This window comes from Quercus lobata, chromosome 12 (assembly GCF_001633185.2).
Source record: "Quercus lobata isolate SW786 chromosome 12, ValleyOak3.0 Primary Assembly, whole genome shotgun sequence".
Taxonomy (NCBI): domain Eukaryota; kingdom Viridiplantae; phylum Streptophyta; class Magnoliopsida; order Fagales; family Fagaceae; genus Quercus; species Quercus lobata.
In genome coordinates this window covers 24,804,075-24,819,853 of record NC_044915.1, presented here as the reverse complement: position 1 = coordinate 24,819,853, position 15,779 = coordinate 24,804,075, and the positions used below count along the sequence as shown (strand labels likewise).

Sequence of the window (15,779 nt, the reverse complement as noted above, 5' to 3'; positions counted from 1 at the left end):
AAAGGAACAACAACATCTCTACCTTTTTTCGGTCATTCATGCTTGTGCCTATCTGGAAATACCTGTTAGCGTCCGGAAAAATTCTAACCTTCAAAACCTTCTCGGCAACGTCGGCCCCCGTTTCCCCTCAGGGCTTCTGTAATTGCTATAAAGTTTTTTTTTTCGGTCTCCTCCGCTTGTCCGATCTGTTCGCTCTTCCACCTGACCACGGCGACAAGACATTGCCTAGCCACTCATTGGTTCCCTCGCACCACGGCGACTCCATACTCGGTGGGAAATTTCACTTTCACGTGCAGGGTGGATGGAACGACCTTCATTGCATAAATCCACGGCCTTCCCAGGATTGCAGTGTATGGAGAGAATGACCGAACTACTATGAAGGTCACTATTACTTCCTTGCCTTCCATGTCCACCGAGAGAGAAATTTGCCCTTTGGGAACCACAACTCTTCCGTCAAACGAGACCAGCGGCGTGTCATACTTCGCCAAATCTTGACTCTTCAATCCGAGCCCTTCGAATTGATCCGGGTACATCACGTCGGCTCCGCTTCCTTGGTCTATCATCACTCTTTTCACCAAGAACCCGCTTATCCGAGCTGTTACTACCAACGCATCATCATGAGGTTGGATCGTCCCTTCCAAGTCTTCTTCGCCGAAAGAGATGGTTAGCCGACCAACTTTCATCCTCTTCTTGGGTGATTCTCCTTCTATACAAGCCACTGTCAGTACCCCTTTAGTTGCTGCTGTACCTCTCGGGGTAGCGTGAATGACTTCGATCACTCCCAGCGGTAGTGGGAGGGGATTCCTTTTCTGTTGAACACCCTGGCCGGCCTCTCGGTCTGCGGAGTCCACTACGAACTCTTTCAGATACCTTGCTTTTACTAGCTGCCCGAGATGATCTTTTAGTACCCGATATTGCTTGGTGGTGTGCCCTTTGTCCCTATGGTATGTGCAATACAAGTTTTGGTTCCTCCGAGATGGGTCACCCCCCATTTTGTTCGGCCACCTGAAGAACGATTCGTTCTTAATCCAATCTAGAATTTTGTGCACAGGCCCTTTGAACGCCACATTGACTCCTTCAATTTGCGCCTTTGGTTCCTGCATCTTGAAATCTCTTTTCGGTCTTGCCGAGATAATGCCTTGCCGAGATCTCCCGAGTAACGGGGCTTTCCCTTTATTTTGCAGCCGATCATCTTCCAGGCGTTTATACTCCTCAATGCGTCTCATAAGTTGCCTTATATTTTCGGGAGGTCTTTTCGTCAACGACTCCAGTAATTCAGAATCTTCGGGGAGCCCCATTCTGAAGGTGCTTGTCGCTATCTTCTCATTTCCTCCACCGATCTCGTTGTAGAGTTCCTAGTACCGGCTGGCGTAACTCCAAAGGGTTTCACCGACCCTTATCTTTATGGAAAGTAGCGCATCCACCGGCTGCGGCACTAGGCTGCATGTCACAAATCTATTGCCGAACTCTTGGATCAGCTCGGCAAAGCTACGAATGGAGCCTTTCCGTAACCCATTGAACCATCTGAGGGCCGTAGAGCCGAGACTAGAGGGGAATACCTTACACATCAACGCATCATTGTGTGCATGCAAGGACATCATGTGAATATAATGACTGACATGCTCCACAGGGTCCGTTTTCCCATCGTAGGAATTGAATGACGGTCTTGTAAATCTACTCGGCATAGGGGTCCATTCAATTTCATCAGAGAATGGTGATCGAGCAGCCCTTCATAAGGCTCGACTCATGGCGTCCATGGCAGCATTGTGGGGTCGCCGTTCCTCTGGCGAATCCGATCCTCGGTCCTCGTATCCATGCGAACGTGAACGGTTCCGGCGATGACGTGTCTCTCGGGAGTGTGAGTGATTCCTACGCCGGTGTGATTCTTGAAAGGGTGATCGATTTTCTAATCGTTGTGTATCGGATTGGCTAGAGCCCTCTTCGCCTCGATTTCCCGTGCTATCATTTCCCCTTTACCGGTGGTGGCGGTCCTTTTCTTGGCGTCGACCCCTTGCTTCCAGCTCTAGATCCATTACCAGTCTGCGCAGCCGCTCCAGCTCTCGGTCTCTATCATCATACTGCCTGTGTCTCGAGACACCTGACACTGTTCAGCGGGTCTAATCCGACCCTTCTCCCAGGCCAGACCCTTCCTCTCCTCACAGGCGCTCCCTATCCTCGCGCCCTTTCTGTCTTCTTTCCCACCACGTGGATCCCCGAAAAGATCCCACGGAACCGCTCTGGGCACGCCCTCCCGAACGTCCCTCAGATATTTCCCTTATTTGAGTCTCAGTCGAACCACAGCTTCGTAGGAGAGTCTCACGGTGGGCGCCAATTGTGCAGGCCTGAAATGAGACTGTTAGGCTCAACCTCACTTGGGCTCACAATTTATTTATAAAGTGGGCTTCAGGATTTCCTACTTTGGGTCGTTCTCGGCATAGAGATTCAAAGTAATATTCCTCCTTTCTTTCTAAATGACTCTTCTTGCTCCCTTTTTTCTGAACCCCTTCTTCTTCCCCAACTTCTTCTATTTATAGCTTTAAGTTAGTGGGGAGATCATAATTACTGCCATTGTTAGTGCAATTGAAGGTCCAATATTATCTGTTATAAGTGGATGTTTAGGTGAGAGTGGAATGTAACGATTATGGCCTTGGAACTTGGTTCCAACTCAGGTGAATTTGCTCGGTAGTGGTGTTCCCTGAGCATCCTAGGGTATGTCCGGACAAGATTTTACTGATTGTTCGGGAAGTTTTATGCCGAGCATAGTTCAGGAGCCGAGGCCCAAAACTCGTATTCTTTGAAGGCAGTTTCAAGCAGAGTTTAGGGCGATGGGGCCGTGCCATTGGGCCTAAGCCCAGGGCCCATCTAGGTCATGGGACCTCGGTGCCATACAGGTAATTTAAAACAACCCATAGAGTAGGTGGGGATAGCTTGTATAACTGACTTCAATAACACTTCCCTTCTTGCTTGAGAGAGCAATTTGCCTTCCCATCCTTGTAACTTTCTCCATATTTTCTCTTTAATATAATTGAAACTTGCTTTTTTCCCCTTACCAACAAAAGAAGGGAGACCCAAGTACCTCTCATATTGCATAATTTTTAGAATGCCAAGAGCCACCTTGATATCATGCTTTGTTTCTATTGGAGTGCATTTGCTAAAGAATAATGCATTTTTGCTTCTATTGACTTTCTGCCCCGATGCCTCCTCGTACATATTCAAAACTCTAACACCTTGCCACATTCTTTCATGGTTGCCCTACAAAAGAGAAGACTATCATTTGCAAAAAGCAGATGGGTTAGTTTAGGTCCTCTCCTACAAAGTGAAAAAGCATGTATTTCTCCATTATTTTATGCCCTCTTGATTAACCCATTCAAGCCTTTAGTACAAAGCAATGTTATTAATTCCGTTTCGGAGCCCGTTTCGGTTTGTCCAGTGGAACGAAATATTTCAGTACCAGCCTATTTCGACGTACCGTTTCAGGGTGTTTCGGGGTTCCTAAAAAAAATATATATATATATATATATATATTTATATGTATGTATGTATGTATATGAACACACACGTATACAACCTATTATTTACAATTTATTGTGTAAGTATTGTGAAAATGTTATCAATATAATATTTTTCTAATAATAATATTAAAAAAAAATAATATTAATATAAAGTTATAAACCATTGTACACAATGAGGAAAACAAAAATAGTACCTCTGAGGCTTTGAGTGACATTTGCTTTTGAATTTTTCAACTTCTTTTTGTCATTTCCAAAGTCACTCACGTGATGGGCTCAGAAAAGTTGAAATTTGAAAACAATAAAAGACTCTAGAAGAGACTCAAGACAAAAGAAAACAAAAGAACAAAAGAGTCAAAAGACCAGTCCACTAACCAGTGGATACAAAACGGAGAAGAAGATAAAGAAGAAGAAGAAGAAGAAGATGAAGAAGTGGGTTGGAATGCTGGGTTCATTCAGGCAAATGGCGGGCCGGTGTCATTTGAACCTTTACTGGGATTTTTTTTTTTTTTTTTCAACAAGCTAAATCTTGTACCGGCCGAAATTTACATCTCAGCCGAAATTGTCCGGAATGGCCCAAAACGGCCCGAAATCTGACTCAAGGTGGAACATGGGGTATTCTGGTACCGGTTTGCATACCGATACGAAAAATTCCGGCCATTCTGACTGGAGCGGAACGGTATCAATAACAATGGTACAAAGCAGGAAAAGAAAAGGTAATAGTGGGTCACCTTGTCTAATCCCACTAGTAGGCTGAATCATACCACAAGGCTCTCCATTCACTAATACCAAATATGAAACTGTTTTTACACACCCCATAATCAAATGGATCCACCTTTCATTAAAACCCATTTGTCTCATCAATTTTTCCAGGAAATCCCAATCTACCCTATCATAAGCCTTACTCATATCCAATTTTATTGCCATAAAACCATGAGTTGTAAACTTATAATTTTGCAAACTATGAAGGGTCTTAAAAGCCACAAGGACATAAAAAAAAAAAAAATCTATCCTTTGTAAAAGTTGATTGGTGTTCAGTGATAATGGATGGTAGTAGTTTTTTCAAATAGTTGGCTAGGACTTTGGAGTAGATTTTGTATAGCACATTACAAAGACTAATTGGGCGGAATTGGTGAGCATATTCGGACTTATTTGTTTTAGGTATGAGAGTGATAAAAGTGTAATTTAGAGGGGTAGGTAAGGTACCTGAATTCAGCCATGCCAAAATGGAGGTAGTGACATCCTGCATTATTGTGCCCCAAAAAATGCTAGTAGAAAAGTGGGGGCATTCCATCCAGTCTGGGAGCTTTGAGTGGTGCCATTTGGTGTAATGCATCCTCCATTTCTTTTGCATTAAACTCTTGGCTTAGTGCGGTATTCATCTCATCATCAATAATAGGGGGCACACATGATAAAACATTTTGCGGCATAATATGCTTAGTTGAGGTAAATAGGTTCTTGTAGTAATTTACCAAAACTGTAGATATATCAATCGGTTGGTCTCTCCATTTGTCATATTCATCTCTAATTCCCCCAATCACATTTTTCCTATATCTCCTTGTAGCACAACTATGAAAATATTTGGTATTCAAATCTCCTTGCCTCGCCCATAGCACTCTTGACCATTGAGCCCACATAATAGCTTCTCTCTCCAACAACACCTCAATCTCCCTCTTAATCTACCTAATCCAAAAGTAGTTGCCACTAGTCATGGCTTCAATTTTGGCCTTAGCTAGATTCTTCTTTAAGCGGTCTAGTTCCCTTCTCACATTACCAAAAACATTTTTATTCCACCAACTCAAGTCTTTCCCACATTTTTCTACTTTAGCCAAAATAGCTTCCTCAGACCCAAAATCACCAACACTGGTCCGTGGTGCTTGAACCACTTCCTCACACCCTGTGTTTGACAGCCACATCTCCTCAAATCGAAATAATTTTTTCCGAGTAGCAAGATAAATGCCCAAGAAAACAGTATGGATATGATTATGATATGATGAATCGCATCTCAAGTGATACACCTTCGATCCTGGAAATTTCAGAAACCAACTATTAGTAGCCAAACATCTATCAAGTCGTTCCCATATTGAATTACCATTTTTGAAGTGCCTACTCCAAGTCATATTTTGGACCTTCAAAGCCCAAATCCATAAAGCCACACTCATCAACCACATCTCTAAATTGTTGCATCTGGTTATGGGATTGAGTTGCTCCTCCCAATTTCTCATCCTATCTAACAATTTCAGTAAAATCACCACAACATAGCCATGGCCTCTCCGGTCTTGAATTCAAACTCCTGAGTCTATCCCATGCTTCATTTTGTCTTGCTGTATCAGATTCGCCATAGAAACCCGTTAGACGCCATTCACTTTCCAAACCTTTGTTAATAATAGCATCAATAAAATTTTTGTTTGACCTTTCTATAGTCAAATTGATCAATGATCTCCAATAAAGAACCAGACCACCACTGCACCCCACCTTAGGGACCACCCATCGATGGCCAAAATTAATACTATTCTGAATGAACTCTAGCCTTGCTTCGTCTGTAAGTGTCTTGGCTAAAAACACTACAGCAGCATCTTTAGATTGAATCAATTCCACGAGCTCTCTTTCTGTATGTAGGTTTCCAAGCCCATGACAGGTCCATGCTAGGCAACTCATTGCTGTTGGTGGGACTGACTACCAGCATCTACCAATAAAGAATTTGTCTGATCATCAACATGAGAACCTTGAAGACGTTTGGGAGGAAACTCAGGTTGATACTCAGATTCATCGGCAATTATTTTTTGACCCGAAATTTTCTACATCTGAATTGAACCACCTGGAAAATTTGATCTGTTTTTGCGTGTCGAGCTAAGAGGAGTGCGTGCATTCTGAAGTGGCGGTGAAACCCTGGGAGCATCCTGATCTGCACGTGACTTTCTAAGTTGCGGAATAGAGTCACTTTTTAATTTTACATGTGAGTTAAGAGTCCATGAAGACCTCTGTTGCCGAGTTACGCTCCTTTTCCTTACATAATTCTTCATCAATATCTTTTAGCCCCATTTCAAAATCATTAGGACTCTTAAATTCCGCTATAATCACGGGGTGAACTGGATATGATTGAGTATTTTTTGTTTCAGCCGAAATATTAATTCCAAAAATACCGTTACCCATTAATGGGGAATTAACTTAGTTCACATAACGTTCATCTTCATTGCGTGTTTGCTCCAGCCTTGTTCCTCTCCCTTGCTGTGGCAGCTGGCCTAAGTTTTGGCTTGTCGAGGTGGTGGAGCTTGCCTTCTTTCTCTTAGCAATACTTGGGAACGGTGATCACGCTCCTCTTAGATAGGACAAACAGTGGTGCTCTCAGATGTGGGCCGAACTCCCTCTGTTCAGTTTTCAAAGTCCCTTCGCTCACAATCCAGAGATCGCAATCCCTGTCATCACGAGTCAACTGCCCACACCAATAACATATATTGGGCAATCTTTCGTATTTGAATGAGACCCATATTTATTTTCCACCATTTAGTGATATGAGGCGGCCATGGAACAATGGCAAAGATAGATCAATGGAAACCTGGATTCATATAAAATTACCAGCATCAAACAATCTTGCCTCTGTTGGTCTAGTCACCTTACCTATGACTTCACAGATTTTGATTCCTGCCTCCAAAGTCATATACTTAAATGAAAGTCCATGAACTAGCACCCAGAGGGTCGTCCTCTCAAAATTGATTTCATGTAGAGGTTTATCACCTTCGTATCGCTTCATAACGACCAGGTGCTTATCAAAGCTCCATGGTTCACTGTTGAGAATTCTGTCCACATCCTCCTTGTTTTCAAACGTGAACAGGATTTTATGGTCGCCAAACTTCTGGATTTTGAAGCCATTCCTTGTTCTCCACAGTGGTGTGAATGTTCTTTATGACCTCCACGTTGAGAGCTCTTCTTGTCAAAAATTTTGCAGTAATTGAAAACTCCGTAACACTTTCATCGTGTGTGAGACTACACCCCGACCCTTCTCTCTCGGAGAGGGTAAGCTGGTTCCAAGAATGGGCCAAATCTTCCATAGTCACTTATACCTTAACTGTTTCCCAATCCCTTGAAAGAGAACCCAACAATCCTAGGAATAGTCTTACTATTTTGAGGGAACTATCCACACCTTCACTGAAGGGACAACCACTTCTACAATGTCAAAGAAATTAGACACAGAGCACTAACTCCTCAGACAGAGAGAAAGCACTCTTTTCTATTGTCATAAAGTTGTGGTAGGTTGGGATTCACGTTAATTATTAATTTTGCATTTAAAACAAGATAAAGTTTAATTAATTTTTGTAAAAGTCTTATTTAAATATATAAAAATGGTTCAATTCAAATTTTTCCGGCCTCCAAATGCATCAAGTTGCTCATGGAAATAGATTTAAAAAAAAAAAAAAAAGGTGAAAATATACTTTTGGTCTTTACATTTTGGGTTGATTCTCATTTTAGTCCCTAATTTGATTTTTGCTACTATTATACTTCCTAAAAACAGAAAATCAATTTTATTTTGGTCACTGCCACCAACCTACTAACAGAAAATTCCTACGTGACAGACGTGGTACCCTATTAGCACATTAAATACTGATGTGACTATTAAAATAATAAAAAAAATATTTTAATTGGCATTTTTTAAATGACATGTCAGTATTTTAATTTTTTTTTATAAAGCTACGTCAGAAAATTTAAACAAAAAATAATTTAAATTAAAAAAACCTTAAATCTAATTTAATTAAAAAAAATTCTTAATGCTCTTCGTGTTCTTTTAACTTGTTCTTCATTTTACAATTTGTTTTTCATGTTCTTCCCAGATTAAACCCATCACAAGAACACAAACCCAACAATCCAAGAACTCAAACCCAGATCACAAGAACATAAATGAAAACAAGAAGAAAAAATTAAATTAAATACTAACAGGAAAAATGAAGAACAATGAACCCAATCTAATTGTCAAACCCAAATTCATCACAATTGCCCAGCACCATCAACACAACCCAACTGCCAAAATTCATCAAACCTCAGAGAAAACCCAAATTCAACACCTCAAAGATCATCAAACCCAACACCATCAGATCTACAACAAACCTCAGATAAAACTCAATCCAATAAACCCAAGCCAAAATCATCAACGGATCGAGACAGAGGCCGAGATCGAGGCAGAGCTGACCGATTTCGCAATATGGAACAGTTGTGGGATTGGGAGGTCAAGCTAGTTTGTGTGGGATTGGGAAGCAGAGTTGACCGATTTCCCCTTGATCTGTTCCAAACCACTGATCTGCTCTAAACCACCGCCAGCCTCATCTCTCTCTCTCTCACTCTCTCTCTCTCTAAACCCAAATCACGGGTTCAAAATGGTCTAATGATAATAAGAAAAAAATATCATTTAAATTAAAACAATTTATGATTTAAAATTAAAAAAAAGATTAATTAAAATTAATTTAGAAATTCAAAATTTTTTTTAATTTTTTTTGTGATTTTTATTTATTTAAGTGTTTTTTTATTTATTTTTTGTTTTAAAATGTTGACGTCATTTAAAAAATGCAAACTAAAATATTTTATTATTATTTTAATGGTCACGTTAGCATTTAATGTGCTAATAGGGCAGTTCATCTGCAACGTAAGAGTTTTTTGTTAGTGGGTTGACGGCAGGGACCAAAATAAAATTGATTTTATATTTTTAGAAACTGAAATAAGAGCAAAATCAAATTAGGGATCAAAATAAAAATCAGCTCAAAATGTAAGGACCAAAAATATATTTTCACCCTAAAAAAATAAGGTCTTTGAACCCTCTTCACAAAAAAGCCTACAACACAAAACCATGGCCATAATTATTCTCTTTTCACTATCCTACGGCTACAGGATCTATATGTAACTATTGAAACAGTACTCGTAAAGAAAAGATTTATAACAAAGGTACTCTAGGCTGGACCTTGTTCTTTCATTGATACATACACTTTTGTCCATATATATCACCAAAATGGTCAAAAGCTCTTAGAGAAGCCATACTCATATAGTACACAAACTTCTTATTCACCTATCGGCTTTGTCCTAACAGAAACATGGTTGACCAAAATGAGACTAGGAGAGAAAAATAAAGGGGTTGTGGTGTTAGCTTGCATGAAATCCCATGGGCTAAATTGGGTTTACTTAGAAAACCTTGGGTCGGGCCCATTCCTTTACCTCTCCAACCCAAAAAATGAAGCCCAGCCTCACTTTAAACCCATCACCAAGCTTAATTAATAATTAAGTCTACCCATTTGTCTTAAGATCCAAGCCGAACCCACCATCTTAACCCACACAAGCCCCGGTATACTCAACCCGTGCGCCTAACAAAAAGCTGAAGCCTAATGATCCATCAGCTTGACCCATTTCAACCTAAGCCCATACCCAAATCCAAATCTAATTTTTATATTTACCAAACTGCCACTCTTTTGCTCAAATTACAATCTTGTCCACTACACTGATAATCACACAAATGCCCATCAATTTTTACCAAATTATCTAAACACCCCCCAAAACTTTACCAAAACACCCTAGAATTCTAACAAATTACCCAAACACCCAATAACTTTATCAAATATCCAAAATATCCCTAAATCATCCAAAATTACTGGAATGCCTCAAACACATAAAATTACTAAAATACTCCTAAAACACCAAATTGACCACAAATTTCCTATGAATGACCAAAATATCTTCCAAGGCCTTGAGAAACGTCTTGGGACCCTCAAAATAGCTCATTGAAGTTAAGTGCCAGTTTGTTTCAACGTTTTCAACCCAAAAAGCCCGTTTTGAAGAAAACTGAACCACAAATCCCGTTTGATTAGGTATAAAACGCAACTTTTTGGAAAAAGTTGCGTTTTGGGTTTGTGAAGAGAACTCGCAAATTGAAAAAGGAGCTCAGAGGTGCATTTTGGAAAAAGCCCGTGTGCGTTGATTTATATCCGTTGGACTCACAAGCAATTACAAAATTACCCTTCAATAAACTTTGCCCTTTTCTTTTCTCCCTTATATTCTTGCTCCTCTGTTACAGACCAACACCAATCAAGAAAGTATCAATCAAATACAAACACAGCACCACCCAACTATCATCGGTCTACCACCACAATCCATTTCAACACTTGATAATCCAAACACAAAATCAACAAAATCAAACCAAAAATAACTCAAAATCAACACAAAACAACTTAAAATCAACTCAAACCCCATTGGAAAACCCATCTCAAACCCAACTCAAAATCAAACCCAAAATCCATAGAAAATCAACTCAAAATTAAACCATTAATTGAAAACCCATAACCCAAACCCAAAATCAAAATCAAATACAAACCCAATGGTGGCAAAGACTTAAGGGATTTGAGAATTAAGGAGAGAGATGAGGGATTTCCTTATGTTTCAATCATCTTCATCTTCTTCATCATCATTATCATCATCATTATCTTCTCTCTTCCTTGTAGCTTTCGAATTGTCAAAAAAGAAAAAGAAAAAGAAAAAGTAAAAGAGAGCTTTGTGGCAACTGGAACATTCTGGAGGAAGTGGAAGGGAAAAAGGGGAAAGAAGGAACAAAAAAAGAAAAGTGGAATGTTCTGGAGGAAGTGGTAGGGAAAAAGGGGAAAAAAGAAAATAGAAAAAAGAGAAGGGTACGTGTGTGGAGGAGGAAAAAAGAGGGGGAAAAAAAAGAAAAAAAGGAAGGAAATACGGATGGAAAAAAAGAGAGTAAAGAAATAAGGGAAAAATAAAATAAAGAATGAGAAATTAAAATTGAGAAATGCTACCACAATATTTTCACAATAAATTTTTAGTAGTAGGTTATTATTAGTTAATATTGGTGAGAATTTTTTTTTTTTTTTTTAGAAACTTTGAAAGTTCTTTTTAGAATAATTTTTTAGAAAGTATTTTCACAATACTTTATATATACATTGTCCTTTTGGTAATTTACCACTCAAACTGCCACTTTTATAAATGCTAGCAAAACACTCAGTTTTTTCAAAAAACACTTTTTAACAGCTTTTACCAAACATTTAGTTTTTTGAAAAAACACTTTTTCATTATGCACTTTTTGAAAATCCCACTTTTTTGAAAAAGCACAGTTTCAAAAAGCTGAACGAAACTCACCCTAGAATTGCAACACCCCTCTTCAAGATTGAAGTAAGCCTGATAATAATCACTCGGATGCTGATGGAGAGACAAGAACCTCTTAGCCTCCAAAACAACACAGTTTAGAAGGAGTGCATCTTCATTCAGCCTGAGTTTGTTTCGCGTTGTCCAGAGGTGCCACGCAATGGTAGTGAAGAGCTCCAATTGCTGGGGTTTATCGAGGATCAGTTCCACCAGATTTTGAAAGGATCCCATGGCTGATTTTTGGCGATCCACCCATCTGAAATCTACCTCCCAAACCTGTCGAACCGAGTCGCATTCCCAGAGAGCATGAAGAACTGTTTCGGCTTGGTTTTTGCATTGTGGACAGGAGCTTTTTGCAATGTTTTTTCTCCGTAGCAAGCTGACCTTTGTGGGCAATGCATTTGAGCACGCTTTCCATAAGAAGTGCTTAAGTTTTCCTGGTACACCAGCCTTCCACAATTTTTTCCATAACCCATGAGTTTTGTCAAGGTTTGAAGGTGAGGCTGAATCTTTTTGTTCTTCTGTACACATCTGTTGATACCCTGTGCTAACTGAATAGGATCCGTCCTACTCCATGACCAATACAAAAGATCAGGTTGCTTGATGATTCCTAGTGGAATGGACTTGATTTGCTCGGCTTCAAAATGCAAGAAAGTGCTGTCAATAGTATGAGAATTCCAGCCCTACGTGAGTGGATCAATTAGAGCTGATATAGTTGCTGAGCTAAGTGCAGGTACAGGGGGTGACACCACACGGCCTTGTGTCTCTCCTGGCAGCCACTTTGCTCCGTAGATCTTGATTTGAGTGCCATCACCCACTCTCCATTTGGAACCCATTAAAATGGGTTTTCTAGCATATAAAGTACTTCTCCAAGCGAATGAACCAGATTTAGCCTTTGCCTCAAAAACACTGCAATTTGGGGAGTATTTTGCTTTGAACACCTTGTAAAAAAGAGAAGTTTTATCATGCAGTAGCCTCCACACTTGCTTGGCTAACATGGCTTCATTGAACTTGCAAAAATCTTTGGAACCCATGCCTCCATCAACCTTTGGCTTGCATAATGTCTCCCAATTTTCCAGTGAATTTTTCTTCGGTCACCCCTTTGCCCCCACCAAAATTTACGGATCATCATTTCAATGTCTCTACATAGACTAACCGGCAAGCGAAAGCAACTCATTGCAAATGTGGGGATTGCCTGCACTATGGCTTTGAGGAGAACTTCTTTGCCGGCTTGTGACAACATTTTCTCCTTCCACCCTTGGATTTTTCCCCACACCCTCTCCTTGATGAAATTTAGGCTGGCACTTTTATTTCTACCCACCACTGCTGGAAGGCCTAAATATTTTTCATACTCCTTGATCTCCGAAACCCTAAGGAAATTTCTTATGTCATTTTTCATCTCCATGGATACAATTTTGCTGAAGAAAAGAGTGGTCTTTTCCTTGTTGATACACTGCCCTGAAGCTTTCTCATATAATTCTAGAATTTCTTGTATGGCTTGGATATCACTTATCTGAGCATGACAAAACAACAGGCTATCATCAGCAAAAAATAAATGTGAGATTTTTGGACCATACCGGCAGAGGGAGTATCCCCTAATTTTGTCTCCATTCACAGCATGTTGGATGAGAGCATTTAGGCCTTCTGAGCACAGCAAGAAGAGATATGGTGACAAAGGATCACCTTGTCTAAGGCCTCTTGAAGGGACAATATTTCCTTTTGGTTCACCGTTCACAAGGATGGAATAGGTAACATTGCTGATACATTCAGAAATCAAATTCACCCATCTTCCATTGAAGCCCATCTTTTCCATCAGTTCTAGAAGAAAAGTCCATTCCACTCTATCGAAAGCCTTGCTCATGTCAAGTTTGAGCGCCATAGAGCCAATTTTCCCTGATTTCTTTGTTTTCATGTGGTACAATGTCTCAAAAGCAACTAATATATTATCTGAAATCGCTTTGTCAGATTGAAAAGCACTTTGAGATTTAGATATAATATCAGGTAAAATGACGTTTAGGCGATTAGCTAAGACCTTTGAAATAAGCTTATACACAATATTACACAAGGCTATAGGTCAAAATTCAGTTACATTCTCAGGAATTTTCACTTTTGGAATAAGAGTGAGGTAGGTGTGATTCATACCTGCTGGGATGTGGGCCGAATTGAGGCATGAGAGTACTGCAGCAGCTACATCACTTCCAATATCCTCCCAATAGTGTTGGAAAAATAATGGGGGCATTCCATTAGGACCTAGGGCTTTTAATGGAGCCATTTGAGATAGAGCTGCATCTACCTCTTCCCTTGTAAACTCATGGCCAAGGAGGGTGTTCATCTCTTCGGTAACAGTTCGAGGAACATGCTGAAAGATTGATTCAATGCTACATGGGTTTGTTGTGGTGAATAGACCTGTATAATAATCCACCAATAGGGCTGCTACATTGTCATCCCCAATGCACAACTGTCTTGTAATATTATCAAAATTTTGTTTACTCCACCGTTCCAAACTTGATTGGCATTTGTTGATTTTTCTATCAACATTTGTCATAGGAAAGGTCCCAAAATTCTGACTCCATGCCGTGTGGACTATTTCATGACAACCCCTATCGTCTAACCATACCTGTTCGAATCTCCAAGGGCCTTGCTTCTTTCCTGGGATGCCCATCAGATGGATTATGATGGGTTTATGGTCTGAGGTACCGCATTCAAGAGTGAGCACCTTTGTTGCCAAAAACAGATTCATCCATTCTTGGGTTGCCACAGCCCTATCAAGCTGCTCCCAAATCGTGTTGCCATTTGGATAATTTTTATACCAAGTGAACTTGTTTCCTGAATATCTGATAACGCCTTAAAATATATACTTGTTATATATTTATGTAGGTGTTATCTCCTTATTACTATGCTTAATTTGTATAATTAAGCCATGATTTGCATTAGTCTCTATTATTTATCTTTACATAATTTCTTGAATAAGATGCTATTCATTGTGTGTAATTTTCTACTTTCAGGAAATCATGTGAGAAAGATGAGTTTACAGGAATTTGTGAGAGAATGGAGGCCAAACTAGAATTAAAGTGGACCTAAAGGACCATGCTTAAATGTCTAAGGAGGGCAGCTGGAGTGCTTGGATTGTCTATCATGATTGGAAGCTTCAAATAAGGAAAGAAATCAAAGAAGCAGAATCTAAAAAGGAAAAATCTGATTTGAGCACTGATCAGTATTTTGGGCGTATCTCTCTCCTCAAAAATCCAATTGACACAAGGTCAAATGGGTTGGAACCGTGATTTAAATATCTACAACTTTCCAGTTTTGAGTTTTTTGAAATTCTCAATTTTTGATGGCCGAAATTAACTCACAAGTTACTGCTGTAAATCTGGACGGAAATTAAAATAGAAAATGTTTTATTTTCTTTGGACACTTAGACATTAGGGTTTTGAAGAGGAGGCAGTGTAGAAAAAATTTTGGCAGAGAAAACCTTGTATTTTTCTTTCTCTAATGGCAGCCTAAACTCTTTGCTAGGGCTAGGGGTTATGTTTCTTCTATACGGTATGAATATTCAATGTAATTCTTTTTAGGATTTTATCTACAACATATTTGATTGTTCAATTAGATTTCTTTTGATGTATTAGTTATTCCATGCTTTCAATAAGTTCAATCATGTTTTTCTTATTATTTAGATGAATTTCTAATAGTTTCAAATAGAAATCAGGATTTAAAGTGAATGAGTTTTTCTGAAAACTTTTCCAACCGCATTATCAATCGAGGTTATCATGCGTTCTTGAATTATCTCAGTTCAACCGAATCATAAGTTTTTAATTGTATAAGAACAATCAATTATGAAATAGATATTTTCTTAGATCACAAAGAATTTCATATCAATATAGAGAAACACCCTGATGCCCTAGTATTTACATTATTGATTTAAATAGGTTTTTATTATTATTCTTGTAAACAATCACCAAGCAAAAGTATTTTTCTTCTTCACCCAAATTGTTATTTAATTATATTGTCTTTGAATTTACCCTGATCCTTGTGGTTCGATTTCGGTACTTCGAGAATTATATTGCTACGATCTCCTGCACTTAGGAGTGAGCAAGCAATATCCCATGTCAATGAATCCACATTCATCAAGAACAT

The 15,779-nt window shown here is 39.3% G+C and overlaps 1 protein-coding gene across 1 annotated transcript; it reads right to left on the bottom strand.

Moving 5' to 3' along the window:
- Window positions 1-233: 233 nt before the first annotated feature.
- Window positions 234-1,298, bottom strand: LOC115970436. The gene is made up of 2 exons (XM_031090073.1): window positions 1,006-1,298; window positions 234-939 (listed from the first exon to the last, which is right to left on the bottom strand). Exons 1-2 carry the CDS (start codon window positions 1,296-1,298, stop codon window positions 234-236), a joined length of 999 nt encoding a protein of 332 aa, XP_030945933.1.
- Between the last annotated feature and the right edge of the window lie 14,481 nt (window positions 1,299-15,779).